Here is an 18,993-nt window from a genome sequence, read left to right on the forward strand (position 1 = left end):
TTAACGCATGCGCAATGAGAGATAATGTCTGCGTTGGACCGACTGCTCACGCTGAGCTAACAAAAAAGTATTTTTTCGGCGTCAGCTCTACATCAACTTACCGCTGACGCCCAGATAAGGCGCTAGTTCTAAGAAACCAGACCTTGAGTTAACAAACCAGTATTTTGTTGGCGTCAGCGGGACGTTGACGTCCCGCTGACGCCCAGATAAGGCGCTTGTCCTAAGAAACCAGACCTTAAGCATCAATACTAACATTTCTAACAGTCTAATTTTCGCTTAATTTTTCCACGTTTTTTCTTTTAATTTAGCCGTAATTGTCTAAATATTACTGACACTTTCAAATTTAATTTGTCACATAGATATCTTGCGATGCGAAACAATTAAAAAAGTAAATCACTACCCGCAGTAAGAATATTGTCCTCAAAATGAATTTGTCCTCAAAAGTGACACAGTACCCACCTGAACAATTTGAGCAACAATTTTCTGATTCCTAGCTTTGTTTCAAATAACTAAACACTAAAAAACTAATTTAGCAAAAATTAAGGGATGTTAAAATATTACTAAAACTTTAATAATTGCTTCTAATTATTTAACTGTGCAATCCTGCTGATTCAATGGTTTCTAGTTGAGCAGAAATATTTGTATACCCGGTTCCGGTTATATTTTTGTTTATGTTTATGTAATGCAATCATTTATGAGCATTAAATCACCTTTAATTCAGCAAGAAAATTATGATCATTTAATCAGTCTAGAACGATCAGTTTAATTTTATTGTTTTTAAACTGTTTTATTAAAGTGCCTGGTTTGATTATAAAATGTAGGAAATTGAATTCATCACCAAGAGTTATCTTAAACGTGCAAATTCATAACCCTTCATTCGCCTATTAATTTTTCTCTAGCTGTCTAAGATTTCTTATTTGTGGAAAAGCAGGTTCAATTTTATTTTCTTCCTTCCCTGCATACATTTTCTTTTTGATTATCTTGATAAGAATCTTTTTCTTTCTTTTTTTCAGATTTCGTTTTATATTTTACTATAATTAAATTAAATTTGAATTGTGATTCTTGTCGAGACAGGCAATAAATAAGAATTATTATTATTATAAAAGAAGAATCTCTATTACCTAAAAAAGTATGTTTTTTTGTGTAAAAGGCATATCAAGAGGAATTAACGTTTATTTTATTGTGATATGTTTTTGAACCTTATTTCTCTGGAAAGGGGGAGGATAATATACCTTGCATAAGCAGCTATTTACGTCTCTCTCATCATTTTAATCAAGATTGTTTTGACAGAAAATATTCAGGGGATATTTCCGTATCCAGATCTGTGTCACGCTAACTACAATCGCCAAGGTGCCAAATAGATTTCAAACTTGCAAATTTTAAAATTAAAAAAAACATGTAGTTGTTTTCCCTGGGGTGGCTACGAGGGGGAGATTTTTGTTTCCTGCTCTGTGGCAGAATAAACGCCAAGTCTTGTCAACTTCTGGGCAGCAGCCCGCGAGAAACTATAAAAAGCATCACTGAAAGGGACCAACTCGAAATGTATGACTCGTAGCCACCCCCAGCAAATATCTACATGTTTTTTTTTAAATGTGCAAGTTTAAAATCTATTTAGCACCTTGGCGATTGTAGTTGGCGCAAAAAGTGACGATGCAGAAATATCACCGCTGCAAGCTTTACCTTTTGAGTTGGTCCTTTTCTGTGATGTTTTTTTTTTATGTTTCTTGCGGGCCACTTCCCAGAAGTTACGAACACTTGGCGATTATTCTGCCACAGATGAGGATACGGAAATCTCCCCCTTGCACTATAAAAATAGCTGAGTAATGGCAAAAATCGAGCAGTTGTGTATGAGAAACTCACATAGTAGGACAAATTCAAAGTGTATAATTCGTATCCACCCTTGTGTTATCAGTATGTATTTAATTTTTTACAACATTACAAACAAAAACTATTAGTGTTTGTAAAAATATTCTTCGTATTTACAATTACACTTAGCACTCAAAACACCAAAAGAAAAAAAGGACAAATTCAAAGGGCATATAATTTGTAGCCATGGGGATATTTCCGTATCGTGATCTGTTGCACCAACTACACTCGCCTGGATGCCAAATAGATTTAAAACTTGCAATTTTTTTGTAAAAATAAAAAACATGCAGATGTTTGCCCAGGGGTGCTCTTATTTTGCCACAGATCAAGATATGGAAATCTCCCGTCGCCACTTCTGTGCAAACATTATTTATTTGTCTTTAAATTAATTGCATATATAAGTACCCTTTGAAGCCTTGATGGTGGTAGTTGGCGCAAACAGCTATCAATTCGGAAATGTTCTCGGGAATTCGTTTTAAAGTATTGTAAAAGCTTCATTTTATTGTTTTGTTTTTTACAGATAAACAAAAATGTCAGAGCTACCACCTCCTGGAAAACATCCTGATCTTAGTGGCTTGCCTAGAGGTGCAATTAGTATTAGAGGCCTTCCTTTAGGTAGAAATACAAGGTAAAGTTATTTATCTTCAATAATCAATTTGATTTTAAGAAAAGTTTTTGAAGTGTTTAAATTTCAATTTATTTTTACTCTGAAACTATTTAAAGAAGTTAATAACTTTTTTGACTCAGTTTAACTTGTAATTAATAATAATAACTAGATAAATTCTTGAAAAATTGTTATTTTTTATAATTGTTTATTGTACTAATTATTGAATTTTCTAAGATTTTAAAAACTTGTAAAATATGAAAATTTTTGGTTACTTTTTAACAGGACGTAAGTAAATTCCTTTTTGGATTTTTTTTATTTAAATGAACAAAAATTTCATTACAATATTTGAGTAGCTAATAAAAACCAAAATATAATTAAAAACTGCTTGAATTTTGGAAATTTTTTTACTCAGAAACTTTTTCACAGGGTTTGTTTAAATTTAATTCTTATTATTTAAAATTTCATTATTTAAAGTAAAACAATTCAAAATTTTCAAACTAATATTAGATTAAGTATTTAGGTTCAAATTTTAAACTGTAAACCTCTTGTCTTAATTTGTGGAAGATCAAAATAAAGTTCCACCATGAAGAAAGAGTTTATTTATTTAGAAAAAGTATGTTGTGTCTAATATTTGTAACTTAAACTATTTAAGCACCCAAAAAAATCTATCTCCTATACTCCTATATCTATCTCCTATGACTGGATATCCCTATCTCCTATACAAAAATTAGCACATTTAAAGTTCAACCCTATAATATAAATATTAAATTAAAATCTGATCATTAGATAAACAGTTATACTAAGTTAATTATTTTGTGAACACTCTAGACATATAATTATGGCACAGTATTTTGCCTTATTGTCATTGGAAAATTGAAATAAAATATTTAAACTTTCAGTTAGAATGACATAATAAAATTGTATCTTAATTTATAATACCTTGATAATTACTATGCTTTTCTATTAAATAACCTCTTAATTTACAAAACTTTTAAGAAAATAAGTTTCATTATTTTTTGCTTCACAAATTTATTAAAGAGAAAAAAACTTGTTCCATTTTAAGCATTAATTTATTTTCCTAAAATGTGTTTGGTAGTTATCTTGAAAAAAAAGCATTTTACTTTTTAATTGTTTATTTAACTATTGACCTCTCTATTTTAGATTACCATCAATCCGAAGTCCCAGAGATTTAACTCTAGGAGCTCAACCTAAAAGAGTTTTTACACCTAACATCCCCGTCCGGCGTGAAAAAAAATCTGTTGAGTAAGTTATCTTTTATAAGAATACAAACTTTAACTTAAAGAGTTTTGTTATTTTTTATGAGCATTTTACATCGAAAACTAAATAATTTTTTTAATTATTTTTGAATCTATATTTTTATTTATTTTTTTTTTAATGTTATTATGTATGAAGTGCACTGAATTATAATTTTTTTTTATTGTAATTGAAATAGTATCTTTTTAAGTCACCATTTTTGGATTTTTAAAATAATTTCTTAGCTGTATCATTGTCTTTTGTTCTTATTTTTGTTTAAATCATGCATTAAAATAATCATGTAATTATTACTTGATTAAAAACTTCATTTGCTTCAAAAATCAGCATGTTTATGTACTCAAAAACAGGCCCCCATTTTCAAGATTTGCCAAACACGATTGAGAAAAAAAGTACTTTAAAATATAAAATGTTAATTTGCTAATTAAAAATAGAAAAATAAAGGTGAGAAACAAAAATAATTTTTCTTGTCCTGTTTTTCATCTTTTTTCTCACCCTTATTTTTCCATTTCTTGGTGACAACTTAATGTTTTATATTTCAAATCAGTTTTGTTTCTTCTCAATCACGTGTTAGCAAATGTTGGAAATGGGTATCTATTTTTGAGTGCTTAAAACATGTCCTCTGTAATTTCCAATTTGTATATTTTTGAAGTTAATGAAGTTTTTAATAAAGTAATATCTTACAGCTTCAGTTTCTTGTGATTATTTCCTTAATAATGAAAGTACTCTGTTGCATCTCATATATTTAATAAGTATTATGGAAAATATTAAGTTTGGTTCTCAATGTATCAACAAAGGAAAAAATAGATATAGAAAAGAAATAGGATTTCTTGAATATAGTAATTAAAAAATAAGTTTTCTTATAAAGGTTGTTTCAATTTGTTGCTTGAAGTTCTTAATAAATCTTGCTTTTCTACTACTTTGAGTATTGCATTTTTTTATTCTAAAGGTGCCTTCTGGACTTTTTTTTATTTTAATTATTTTTAGGCCAGAACCTGAAAGTGAATTTCAGTATATAATTAAAAAATAAATTTTCTTATAAAGATTCAGTGTTTCCTATTATCAAAATTTATTGCCTAAACTTCTTATTAAATCTTGCTTTTTAATTGCTTAAAGTATTGCATTTTTCTTATTCTAAAGGTGCTTAGTTGACTTTTACTTAACTTTTATTTATTTTTAGGTCAGAACCGGAAAAATCCCAAACTTCCACAAGTAAGAGTAAAGAACCTAAGCAGAAACCTTCATTCAGTCCTAAATGGCAAAAGAAGGAACGAACCATAATTCAGACTGAAGGATCTCTTTTTGGAGAAGGGATTGCTGCAAGTCCATCCAAAAATGGTATTAATTTTAATGAAAAATGTATAAATAAATATTATCTTTAAAAAACTAGGTTCAACGTGTCATAATGGTGTTAAAGTAAATTAAAGCTGTGGTACAATGTTTAATTAAAATATTAAATTCAAAACTTTTAATAAAATTAATATAGTTCAACCCCTCTGTTGTGAACCGTCTGTGGACCTAGCAATATGTCCACTATAAACAATAGTTCACTATTTACAAATTTTTTCAAAAATATTTTTTTGCATATGACAGTTGGTGTTAGTTTCATTTAGTGAGACGAGTGCCGAAACTAAAAATGTAGAAAATAATAATTGAAATATTACATAATTTGTTTGAAAAATTTTTAACTAAATAAATAGATTAAAAAAAAATTAATGGAAAAATACTTACTAAGATTAAAAAGTGGTTTTAATTTTGCATTTTATGTATGAAAAAAATTTGTGATTTTTGATAGTGTTTATCAATTTTCTTATCGCTTCATTTTCTTCCATTAACTTTCCTTCCTGATTTTTCTTTTATTATGGTTACGGTTTCATCATCAGTATGGATATCAAAAGTGGGCACTTCAGCATTGTTACATTCAAATTGCTCTATAACATCCCTTCTATAAAATTTTATTTTCAGTTAATTTAAAAACATAACATTTCAATTTTGTGTTTTTATAGCCACAGAGTTATTGGTAAATTGTCTTATCATCTTCGTCCTGTACAGGAATAGTCTCCCTAGAAGTTTAAATTTGAAGGACAGAAAAAAATTCTGCGTAAATAAGATTTGAATTCAGTATAACCAAATTATCGATTTCTCATCTGTTTTCTATAAGCGTTTTGAATAACATCTAAATGGGAATTTAGACGGGTTAATCAATAAAGTGCACTTCAAGTGATTGTTCACTTTACCGGAGTTCAACTGTAATTAGTGTATAATAGCGATGCTTGAAAATGTATAGATTTATGATTATAAGAATGTAAATATTGGAGTAGCCTTCAAAGCCTCTTCTAAAATAGATCTTGATTGTCGTAATTTTTTGTGTGTAGCATTAAACTAAAACGATAATTATAAGCACTTTTTTCTTTGTCTTACTGTGTAGGGTGCTAATCTTATTTAGTAACGCAAGTGCTGGAACTAAATATTAAAAGAATTAACCAACTTTAAGGAAAAAATCATCTACTTATCATTTTTAATTATAATTGTAAAAAGAAACAAAAAATTAACGACAGTTTTCTAAGTGTGGGACCATAATACTGATCTGAACATTAAGCTCTGACAATAATTAAGTTAAAATTTAATTGACAGTAAAATTTTTAGAGTAAATTTTCAATTTGACTCTTTTGTAGAATGACCATTATATATTATGACACTTTTGTAGAGCGACCAAGGGAAGCCGTACCAAAGTTCACATCTAAGAGACCTGCAGTGAAGAAGGAATTTGATATGTCTGAGATGAAAAGTGACTTAAATGGGATTCTTAGGGATGATGTAAGTATTGTTAACTCATTTGGAGAAATGTTTTAGCTTTAAAGTTAAAATAGCTGTGTTGTAATTTTTAGAGATTTGATTTAAAATAGAAATTTTCTGTAAAAATGCAGTTGCTGAACTTGTGTACGATTTATTATTTTTATTTTCTGGAACACAGTGCCAAAATACTGACATAGACTTATCTGTTATTTATCTTTTGTTGTTAAATATAAATTTTTAATTTAATCTTTTTTCTTTTTTTAAAAAAAAATAAAATGTCATTGATTAGGTGCAATTTGAAATTAAATTTATTTTCTGTGACTAAATTAAAATTTGCTGTATAGATTTCATAGCTGTATGGTTAAAATATTTACAATTTTATTTTGAATTACAAATTTTAAAAATGCTATTCCTCCCAGCCAGCTCTCACTGGTACAAAACTCTCTCTCACTCACTCTCTCTATCTCTATCAGATTTTATGTAAAATGAAAACCATAAAAGCAATAAAATAAAACATTTCATTAAATTAATTTTCTCTCAGTTTATATTTGCAATGAACCTGTAATCCTGACCAAGAGAAAAGCACCCTGATTATTTATACTTTACTATTTTAAGCTACATGAAAAATAACTCATATACCAGCCATCTTCTCGTGATGAACAGTTATAAAAAAATCTTAATGAACACTTATAAAAAAATCTTATAAAAAACTTTGTTTGGATAACTTGTACTTTTTGTAACAATATTTCTGTTTCATTCTCTTTAAATAAAATTCACCAGAAAATGATTTGAGTATCACAAAGAATTTAATGTAAGATGAACATTATTCCTGTGAGGGACGAATATCATGTTGTAAGAGATCCAGAAAATTTTTATCAGGAAAAATATTTTTCAAAATATTTGCTCTTTTGTTAGAACATTGGAAAGTAAAAGTGCAAAACTTTTAAACAAAATGAAATGTTTAAAAAACAATAATTTTGGTAGGGTATAAATACAGTAGGGTATCTAGCAAATGTTGAAAACTTCAAATTATTACTATGTTAAATATTCTTCATGTTTTAAGTGTAGTGATTTTTTGTAATGGTAATTACTTGAATCCAATTTTTGAGATGTTAGTGAAAATGCTAAATTACAAAATCTGCTTTGATAATTCCAAAATTAAGTAGTTTTTTTTTCTTTTTTTAAACCATCAATGTAATAAATTTTATGTTTAACAGTTGTCTGTTTTACTATAATTTATTAATAAGGTCAAAATAAACAGAGTTAAAATATTAAGTGTTTATTATTATTTTAAGTTTTAGGATCTTATCTAAAATATGAGTGAAAAAGAAATTGCATTTTCATTTGCACTAAAAGCTTTATATACTTATTGGTGGCTTAAAACATAATTTAAGTCATTAAATTTTTTTTAAACATCAAGCTGATTTTTTTAAAAACCATTTTTTGAAATTTGAAAGTTTTTGGAAGTTACTAATGCTGATGAGATATTTTTTGATATTATGTGGGGTATCTATGCCAAAAAGACATTCCAACAATATAAATATTGTTACCTTTTCCTGCAACAGCGAATCAATTATAATTGACTTAACTTTTCAATTTAGGGCAGCTTAAAATTATGATTCTAATTAGGATGGATAATAATTTGCTTCTTAACTTCAAAATGAAAAATATTTGGTACTTAGTAGAAAGTTATTAATGCAAGCTGGTGAAATTATAAAATTAAGGAATTTTTTAACTCTTTTGTGACGAGAGTTACAAACAAGCTTATTGCTGAGGTCGGGAATCTCTTTTACGTGGCCTGCCCAGCGCTGAAAAAATTTTTTGCTGTTAAGCCTAAATTTAGGACAGCTTAAAGATGCGATTCTTATTCTAATAAGTAAGGATTTGCTTAACTTCTAAATGAAAAATATTAGTTTCTTAGTAGAATTATTAGAATGTTATTAAAGCAAATTGTTGAAATTTTTTATATTTATTTTATAACCGTTGAACAGCCTAGTCAATTATGAGTTTATGACTAACAATGTTCAGCTCCTTAGCCTTGTAATTTTAAACACAACCTAGAAGACAAGGGAGCTTCTTGATGATGCATTATAAGAAATTGGCCTTTGTGGAGAACTTTTTGATGAAACTAACCCGCATTTGTGTTACATTGAGAGGAAAACCACAAAAACCAATGGTTAACCTAAGCTAATGGTGAACATGAAAGAGCTCAGGCAACGTGGTGTGTTATATGAAAAATAAGAGCATGTCACAGGGTTAGTAATGTGCAATTTAAATTTATTTTAATGTTAGTTTATTTATTTATTTTAAAGTTTATTGATGATGATGATGAATACGATGAAGATGATGATGTCAAACCTATTATATATCCTTGCCACCTTGATGCAGAAAAAATTAAGAAAGAGATTCCTCCAAAAAAGAAATTTGAAGATGAAGAATTTGCCAAAGGTTTTTATTTATTTATTTTTTTCATTTATAATATTTATCTCTTTGCATTTAGTTTTTACAATTGTCACTTTTATTCTACACATTTATATAATTATTTTTATATCTATGTATGACATATATATGTATAATCCTTAGAAAATAATCCCAATGATGTTAAATTTTGAAATTTTCACTAAATCGTACTAACAAGACATTTACATACATGTGATTCTTCCACCATGTGGAAAAAATCTGCCAGTTTGATTCTTTTTGTTAATGGATTTTCATCATTTTGAATTTATGGAACTGTGCCAGAATCTGCTAATATCAGGATACTTATTCACCTGGTTTGAATATCAAGCTTCAATTGTTCATATTTACCTAATTTAAAAATGACACCTTGCAATTTTTATAACACAGTTTTAAAATCGCGATTGGTATTCACTTGAGTTTAAATTCCAAAGTTGTTATTTGTATTCAAGAGTTTTCAAAATTCAATATTGCAATTTGTATTCACGAGTTGTATTCATATATCAATTTTCATATTCACGTGATTTTCCGATTCTTGTTAGAACTGAGTTTTTTACTATAAAGGTGTGCCATTCTTTGCTGATAGGTAATTCGTTAAATATGGAACATATATGGTACATAAATTTAAATCTTGATATGGAGTTAGAACACATTAAATTTTCATGGTTTTTTACTTAAAGTCACAATCACTCTTTTCGGGCCCCACATGGCCAGCATTTAATATGTAAAACTTTGTGTATCTTACAGTTCACTAAATTTTAACCTTAAATAAATTAAAAAATAATAAATAATTGTTTTTTTTTTGTTTGTTTGTTTTTTTACATTAACTTATTTTTGGATAAATACATATTAAATGCAAACAAAAACAAAGGTTCAAATGAAGTACATTTTTGTTTTTGATTTCACAACTTTAAATTTCTACACAAATTAATTAAAATATTTAAAACTTAATCCTTGAACTCGTAAGATTAAATTATAGTGTATGACAATCAGATAGTGTGCACAAAAATTATTATCAACGTATTGTATTTTATAGTTTGAGCACTCTAGATATTATTAGAAATAGATAATTCATGTTTAGTGCACAAAGAGGAAAACACCCTGAATAAATTTTAACCTACAATAGGTATTATTGTTTACTTGGCCTCAATGTTAATGGTTCAGGGGCCTTACCTTAAATTGGCTAACTTACTAAAGAAAATATTTTTAATTGCAATAACTTAAATTGTACTTTCTTTAATTAAATATGCTTTTTTTAGGCAAATTTATATTTGTGATTCTTAAAACTGTTTGTTAATTTGCTAATATTTGAAAAAATTCTGAATTTTTAAGGTATAATAATTTTTACTACAATTTAATCAACGTAATTTTTAATGAAAAATTCTGAAATTTGAAAAGAATCTGCTGATATTCTAAAGAAATTAAATTTAACTTTGAAATGGTGAAATATGCAATTAGTGAAGTTAACTTTATAAGGCCATTTTCTACTCTTGTAACATTAAACTCTGCAGTCAATCCACTTCATGTTTATTATTCTGGTTATTGTTTTATTTGTCTACAAATTAACTGTGATTGTATAGAATTGAATTTTATTTTTAAATCATCGCCAATCAGACCACCATAAAATGCAGAATCTTTTATTTCCTCCTAAGAAATAAAAAAATTTATTTTAATGAAATCATCTACAAATAATATTAATATTTTTTCCCTTTTCATTATTAGGTGTTATTGGTAAAAGCGTCTGTTTCTTTTACTTTTGGGTAAAGCATGATTTTATATAGTTTTTGGGTATAATTATATAATATCTAATATTTTCGAAGTTTGTTACTTGTGTGTTAGGATAAGGTTAATTTTAACAATAATTATCTTAGTTTGACTCCATTGACATTTCCAATCAATTAATTGATTTATGAAGATAGTAATGCAGATTGACCTGGTCAATCTTTCTACCAGATCAAAAAATCAATTGATTTTTGAAAATAGTGATGCAGATAACCTGATCAATCTTGCTACTAGGTCAATAAATCAATAGATGTTTTGAAAATAGTGATGCAGAATAGTGACAGGGTGTCAATCTTGCTACCTGGTCAATCAATCAATTGATTTATGAAGATAGTGATACAGATTGACCACGTCTATCTTGCTACCAGGTTAGCTTTTTAGAATAGAAGAGCTTGGGGAAATATTAAATAAGCTACACTTTTTACTGAAAACGATGTAAGCTGTTACATATTATTGTAAAAGTTCTAGAACTTCCACTCTATAACAATGCAATGCATATGAACAAATTGCTGCTTACATTGGAATTGTAAAATTTTTCTGAAAAATAATTTGAAAATGTTGTCTCTAATTATTCCGTTTTGTTAATTGATTTATTTTATTTGTTTTAAATTCACTGATTTTTTAAATCTATTTCTTTAGGATTAGGATTTGATGTTGAAAGAATTGCAAAATTTATTAAAAAAGAAAAATGTGCTGATGCTGCCATTAAACAGGATGAAGTGAACATGGATCTGGAATCTGACAATGAAATTTATAATTTAATTAAACAAGGTAAATTTTTTAATGTCCCTTCACAATTTTTTCTAATATCATGGCCATAGGAAGTCTGGGAATTTTATGAATCTGAAAAAAAATCAAGAATAAAGTCACAGAATTGAGTTAAAATACACCAAAAAATTATAAAAGGAATTAGAGTTTAAGGTACCTAAAAATCCTATATTTAATTCCAAAAAAATTTTTTTTACTAATTCTGAAAGATATTTTCTGATGCTTGACTTTGGTTAAATTTATATCTATAAATTGAGGTTAACTAAAAGTTTTCCCACCTTCTGCATTTATATTTATAAAATAATATAAATGTTTTATTAAGTTTTAAAATATTTTTTTCGTGAAAGTTGTTTTGTTAAAATATATTGCATTTTGAAAATCATAATTTTTCTCTTCATCATTAAAGTAGCAGGTTTATACTAACTGCCAACATATGATTCCCGCAGTAACTAAAAGTTACCCATATTTTTGGTTTGTGTATGTCATTAACAACAGTAGCATAGAAAAAAAATTTGTGTATTGTCAGTTATTTCTTTTTATCCACTTCATATCTGCCTAAATCTTTTTACCTAGTAACATATTCGTCTTGCGATCGATATCGTCGAGACCGGCAACAAACTTTTTTTACCTAATGCTTTCATAATCTTTCTTGCTATTTACATTGTCTGGGCTTAATATAATTCTGATTAGCTAAGCGACGTATCTAATGGAAATTACTGTAATTGACAATTTCTATCCTCTGTTTAAGATTATAAATGTTTAATAGAAGTATCATATTCTCTCTTGCACTTATAAATTTTTAATTGTAGGCTTTAGAGAAACCTTTTAAGTATTTTTTATTAATCTCTAAAAAACGTATAAATCTAAGAATTAAGGTTTAAAATAAAAATAATAACTTTGATTCGTTATTAGTTCTTATCAGGGTGGGCTTGAAAAATCTTATCCCTGTTAAAGCTTATACATACAGATGAGGTCTTTAATTTATAAAATTCATGCCTAAGCATCTTTTTAGATTGCACACCATTTAGATGTACCAATGTTTAATTCTTCGGAAAAAACCAGATTATAAACATTATTGCTATTTTAACATATAAGAAGTATTAGTTATTATTAGCAAGGATGAGTTAAGCATGAATAAGCATTGATTTAATAAAAGCAAAGAATTCTTATTGAAGAATTTTTATAAAGAATTTTATCAAATCAGCCAGCAACAGGCATGTCATTCTTCCGCTAACTCTTAGTATGACTAGGGGGAGGGGGGATAATAAGCTAACTTTGTTAAATAAATTCTTATTTTATAATTTAATTTAATAATATATTTCTTATAATTTGGGGACACTAAATCAATATTTTACAGTTAAATATTGGATACCGATTAAATATTGAATACCTATAGAATATTTACATGCCTGCAAGTCGGAAAAGGAGATGTAAGACTGATTGAAATTGAGAAAATGAAATTTTCCAGCTTTTGCTTTTGTTATTTTTTTATTAGTGTAGAGTTTCATTTCTTTTTCTGCTGATAGAAACAATTAATTGAAATATGTGATTATATTAATAATAAATGTTTTATGATGTATATTTTAATATTTTTTCTAAGCATGTTTTGAATTCCCCCCTTCAATTTATTTCAGACAAACATCAGTTATTCCTGTTGCAGTTTCCAAAATTTTTTGCTGTTGAGCAAGCAGAAGATCAGCAAAAAGATTCTTTGCCAGAACAGAAAAAAGTAAACTTTGGTTTTCTATTCCATGCCAGTGTGCAAAATTGAAAAATTGAACTCGTAATAACTGTCGAACTAATAATTAAAATTAATTCATGTAAGCAAACAATATTTTAAGTTAGAAAAAAACACACTTTATCTGAATAAACATATATTTCTTGGCAGATTTGAAATCTTGACCCTAAAAATATAGGAGATAGCTGCAATTTGGAAAATATGGTTCCAATAGTTGGTCAAGCAGGCGAAAGAAATTTTAGATGATAATTTATTTTTTTGTGTATTTTATCATCTCAAAAAAGTGGTATTTTTACATTTTGGAATCATTCGTTCAAAATTATTTAAATTAAAATGGTGTAAAGATTTGTATAACTTACTAATGAAATTCTTTTTTAACCATTAGTAAATTAAATGATGCAAAATAACAAAACATTATAATAAGAAAATATAATTAAAAAATTCATAGAATTACAAGCTGATAAACAAATTTTGCAATTTTATGCAAAAGGGGAAAATAGTATAAGAAGGTTCAAACGTTTGACCAGTTTTATTGATAGAACCTATCCCCTGTTCATATTTATATATTCAACAATCTAAATCCATGGAGCAAAAAGGTATGTTAATTTAGAAAAACTACATNTGAGAAAATGAAATTTTCCAGCTTTTGCTTTTGTTATTTTTTTATTAGTGTAGAGTTTCATTTCTTTTTCTGCTGATAGAAACAATTAATTGAAATATGTGATTATATTAATAATAAATGTTTTATGATGTATATTTTAATATTTTTTCTAAGCATGTTTTGAATTCCCCCCTTCAATTTATTTCAGACAAACATCAGTTATTCCTGTTGCAGTTTCCAAAATTTTTTGCTGTTGAGCAAGCAGAAGATCAGCAAAAAGATTCTTTGCCAGAACAGAAAAAAGTAAACTTTGGTTTTCTATTCCATGCCAGTGTGCAAAATTGAAAAATTGAACTCGTAATAACTGTCGAACTAATAATTAAAATTAATTCATGTAAGCAAACAATATTTTAAGTTAGAAAAAAACACACTTTATCTGAATAAACATATATTTCTAGGCAGATTTGAAATCTTGACCCTAAAAATATAGGAGATAGCTGCAATTTGGAAAATATTTTTCCAATAGTTGTCAAGCTAGCCAAAGAAATTTTGGATGATAATTTAAGTTATTCGAAAAAGTGGTAATTTTAAATTTTTATTTCTCAAGAAGTACTTAATCGATTCTATTCAAATTTTGGAATCATTCATTCAAAATTATTTAAATTGAAATAGTGTAAAGATTTGTATAACTTTCAATTGAATTTTTTTTCACCATTAGTAAATTAAGTTATATAAAATAAGAAAACATCATTAAAAAAATTTTTTCATGGAAATATAATCTGGTAAACGAATTTTGCAATTGTATAAAGTGAAAATAATATAATGAGGTTCAAATGTTTGACCGCCCTCCTGACCAATCTATTGAAACCATATTTTACAGATTGCACCTATCCCCTGCTCATATTTATATATATATATATGTGGTAATATGTATATATTTGCATATATATATTCTATATCCATGGAACAAAAAATTTATGTTAATTTAGAAAAAGTACATTTTAACCTGTAACTATGTTAATCCAATTGTGTATCAGATCTACTTGGTTATCCATAAAAAATTTCTAAAAGTGAGGGAGTCTTTTAGTTGTCCCACTGCGGACTGATAGTAAAGACGTGAGACAGATGTTAAAGACCCCAGTAAAACACTGAAGTCAAGTATCACTGGCTGCAGGCGGTAAGCGAGTGGGTGACCACTTTGATCAGTCTACGTAGGGACCGAGGGTGTTTGGTACTGTTCTATCGTACTATTGTTTTTTTTTTTTTTTTTAATATTTATTCTGTTCTATCTTATTATACAAAAGTTTATGTAAGAACTTTTTATTAACACCTTCCCTATCAGCGTTGCATCTCATACAGTGGAGGTTTTTATGCCTGTATGGTCGGCGTAGCATGACACGTGACAAAGAGAAAAATTGTATCATTGAAATTGAATTTATCACTTCTTACACGTCTCTTTAAATCCTACGAGTATTTTTGTATTTATTAATGCGTATTGCTAAGAGATGGTGCAACTAGTCGCACTTTCTTTACGATTTGCGCATTGAGATTTTCTGTCTTGAATTGAAATCAAAATCATTTAGTTCTCTCTATAATTTTGCTCTCATTAGTATTACCGTTGCATATCAAAATAGTTATGAGGTATTTAGAGAGTGAGTCTGTGGACAGTGATTGTAAAACTGTTTTAGCGGTAATGTTGAAAAATTATTTTCCTAAATATTTTTCGCCTATTTTTAATAATTATTTTATGCGGATATTTATCTTAAACTCCTTCAAGCAATCGAGTTAATAAATATGTCATCATGGTGTTTTGTTTTTTTTTAAGATAAAACTTGCATTGCAGGGAAAACTGGAGATCAGTGGATGGGACATTACATATTTTACCACCAATAAGTCAAGCAAAAATCTGCTTTCTGATGAAAATGTTTTGCATTTTCGAATGGATAGAACATCTATTAATTTTTGGCAATAAAAACAATTTTGAGGGTCGGAAATTCAAAAAAAAAAAAAAAAATCTGAAAAAAAGGGGTCAAGTGGATTTACAGTAATGTCTTCTTAATTTTGTTTTGACATTTAAATACAAGATATTTTTATATCTGTATAATAAGTATTTTTGTATTCATCTTCTTTTTGTTTTCTTTCAGAACAAAGCTAAAACAGGCTTATCAGTTTTGCCAGAAGGTCAAATTGGAAAACTTCAAGTGATGAAATCCGGACGCACAAGATTACTAATCGGAGAAAATAGTTTCTATTTAGACTTTTCCAATTCCGTAAAAAGCAAAAATGAGGTTGTATCCATACAATTAAATGAGAGTGATAAAGATATCATAGTCCTTGGGGATATAGATCATAAAGCAACTGTTGTACCTGATGTAGATAAACTTTTAGAATCTATAAGATAACCTTTTTTTAATTAAATGTAGGTCTTATTAGTTCACAAAAATTTTAGTAGATAAAGATTTTAATGCAACATACTATTCCTGTAGGTATGTGATTTTAAAAGTTCTACTCTTTAAATAAATTTCCTCATTTGAGAAAAAAATCCTCAAAATATTTTTTGCTATTTTGTTGTACTTTTTATAAAACTTGTATCAAATTTTATATTTTTTTAACAAAGGCCTCTTTTAAAATGTCTTTTAAAAAATCATAATTATTATAAATCAAAATTATCATAATTTGTTTTCCAGGCTTAAGACTTTTTTCAATTATTCATTTACATCGATGACATCGTCATTTTGTATTCAAAGCCTTACAACCATTATTTAATTTATTTCTAAATAAGTAACCATTAATTTATTATTTTAATATATGATTTTATTCAAAATTAATTTTAAATTTAAAAGAAGAAAGCTTAAAAAAATTTAAATTCATCCTCAAAATTTTAGACTGTTATTGACTTTTTATTTATATTGGCATCTTCACCATTTTTTTAAGGCCATTAATATAATTGTTAATTAACAGCATTCCATTCTGCATATATAGACGTGGTTTAATATTAATAATTAAACATTAATATAGTTTCTAAATGATCTGAAAATTAATCATACTCATTTATTTTCTATTATAAATTAAAAAAACTTTTTATACAAATGTTTGCATATTTTTCTTGAAATAATTCATTGAATGAATCTTCATTTGAATAAGCTAGAAGGTCTTATTATAAAAAAGATGTTATTTGTATATTCTTTTTTTTTATGTAAATAAAGGTGAATTTTTTACAGTAATGCCTGTTAATCTTTGCTCAGTCAAATTGATTTTAATTTTCAAAATAGTGGAAAGTTGGTGTTTATAAAATTGGAAATTTTCATTATTATTTATCCTTGATTTTAAATCTTTTACTCTAACCAAATAAATTATGGTAAGAAAAATATCTTTTGAGTTCTATAAAGGACAACTCGAGAAGTGCTTGAACACGACTCTCCTGGTAAAGATGAAACCTCATGAATAATGAAATCAAAACAATGTTTCCATCATTCACATGTTTTTATCATGTTCTTTTTAAGTAATTAGAGTGTTTAATTTTAAACTCAGCACTAGACGTCGAAGTTTCAATAATTTCTTGACTCCTATAGACTTAGAGGCTGGGAAGCTCCAAAGATCAGGGCACAGGGACATGAGGTCTATTGTTCTCCAAACCCTTAATCATGATTAACAAGAAAGCTTTATAACTGAAATAAAGTACAGCAAACAACTGACAGGAATGTCTTGCAGTTCCCAGGCTTTAATGCAGTGTTGCCCTAAATGCTGCTCAAATCTTTGAGCAAAATAGACCTCACAATCACAAAGTATAAGTAGTGAATTCTCCTCCTCAAGATAACAACCTTGACAAAGATAATCAGATTTAATACTCATTATGTAGAGGTGTCTCCTGAGAATCCAGTGAGAAGACCAATGATCTTCTTCAAACTATTCCTGTTAAAAAGCTCTTTTTGATGTACTTGACTCCTATACAATTAGAATTTGTATCGTCAATGGGAAGTCAATCAAAATTTCAACTGGCTAAAATGCTCAAAATTCATCTGAATCTCTGAGCCTGTGCAAGCTGTAAGTATTTAGTAAATGGTGCAAGCAAAGTTTATTGCAAATTTTAAAAAAAATGTTATCACCTTCCGTCATAAGTAAATCACAAAACTAATATCTATATATATAAACTATATATTATAAAAAGTTTTAAGAACTAAGTTTTCCAAATTTAAAATAATACGTTTAAAAAGGAAAATGTAATTTTTGTCAGGACGAAAAATGTGAACTATCTATCACACCTGTCAAACATAAAATTACTTCATTCTTTATTTATTTGAAAAACGCAGTTTTTAAATTTTTTATTTTATTATATAACCTTTGTGTGCTAGGATAACAATTGCTTATATTTTAATTGAAATAATTATGATTCCATTCTTCGTTGTGAGTAAACTACATTAAAGAGAAACTGGAAATAAGGTAGGAGAAATTAAATCTGTGCTGACCTGGTATAAGCAGGTTTTGCAGTTTTCCTGATTTTCTGGAAACAAAATATTTTGTCCCAATTTTTACCTTTTTGTCCTGAATTTTGTGTATGTTCAGAACATCCCTATATATTTACAACAAATTGTGCAACATTAAAAAAGAACAATTCGGAACAACAAATACAAGTGTGGGCTCTAAAATAGTAGATTTTAAGAATTGAAAGATTTAAATATGAAATTTTTTGTTTATTAATTAATAATGCTAGTAAGAATCGCAAAATTCAATTGTTCTTTTTGTTTCAAACTTTTTGTAATAAAGAAACTCAGCATTTTTGCTGTTAATAGCTTTTTTTTTTTATACGAGTATCTCCGATTGCTAATTAAAAAGTGGTGGTTTTTGTCGCAGGCCATTGTTCTTGTTTTCCAGTGGCGCCCTCTATGGCCAAGAATTCGACTTCTGTCACACCCGTTTATAGGGCGGACCCATTTCTTTACAACAGAAAGTGTTGATCCAAAGATGTTGAAAAGATAAGTGAATAAAAGAGTTGTCCTAAAGATGTTGATCCACAGATCGTAATTTTGTCCTGAGCCAGAGAATGATCAATCTCCAATTCAGTACCTCCGAAAGTATAATTAATTATGGGAACATGGAGAAATGATC

General features: G+C 27.6%; 1 protein-coding gene across 1 annotated transcript; it reads left to right on the forward strand.

The window, feature by feature from the left end:
* Positions 1-620: 620 nt before the first annotated feature.
* LOC107440411 (DNA-directed RNA polymerase III subunit RPC4) lies at positions 621-17,111 on the forward strand. The gene is made up of 10 exons (XM_016053321.3): positions 621-931; positions 2,387-2,494; positions 3,635-3,736; positions 4,926-5,083; positions 6,453-6,562; positions 8,854-8,989; positions 11,420-11,551; positions 13,183-13,313; positions 14,062-14,190; positions 16,032-17,111. Exons 2-10 carry the CDS (start codon positions 2,397-2,399, stop codon positions 16,287-16,289), a joined length of 1,254 nt encoding a protein of 417 aa, XP_015908807.3. The 5' UTR covers positions 621-931; positions 2,387-2,396; the 3' UTR covers positions 16,290-17,111.
* The last annotated feature ends 1,882 nt before the right edge of the window (positions 17,112-18,993 follow it).

This window comes from Parasteatoda tepidariorum, chromosome 10 (genome assembly GCF_043381705.1).
Source record: "Parasteatoda tepidariorum isolate YZ-2023 chromosome 10, CAS_Ptep_4.0, whole genome shotgun sequence".
Taxonomy (NCBI): Eukaryota; Metazoa; Arthropoda; class Arachnida; order Araneae; family Theridiidae; genus Parasteatoda; species Parasteatoda tepidariorum.

Bases quoted from the DNA above. Each gene is read 5' to 3' on its own strand.
- LOC107440411 (XM_016053321.3), top strand. From the start codon at position 2,397: ATGTCAGAGCTACCACCTCCTGGAAAACATCCTGATCTTAGTGGCTTG. The intron at 8,990-11,419 runs GTTTTTATTTAT...CTATTTCTTTAG, and splicing joins AGATGAAGAATTTGCCAAAG to GATTAGGATTTGATGTTGAA. The intron at 14,191-16,031 runs GTAAACTTTGGT...GTTTTCTTTCAG, and splicing joins CTTTGCCAGAACAGAAAAAA to AACAAAGCTAAAACAGGCTT.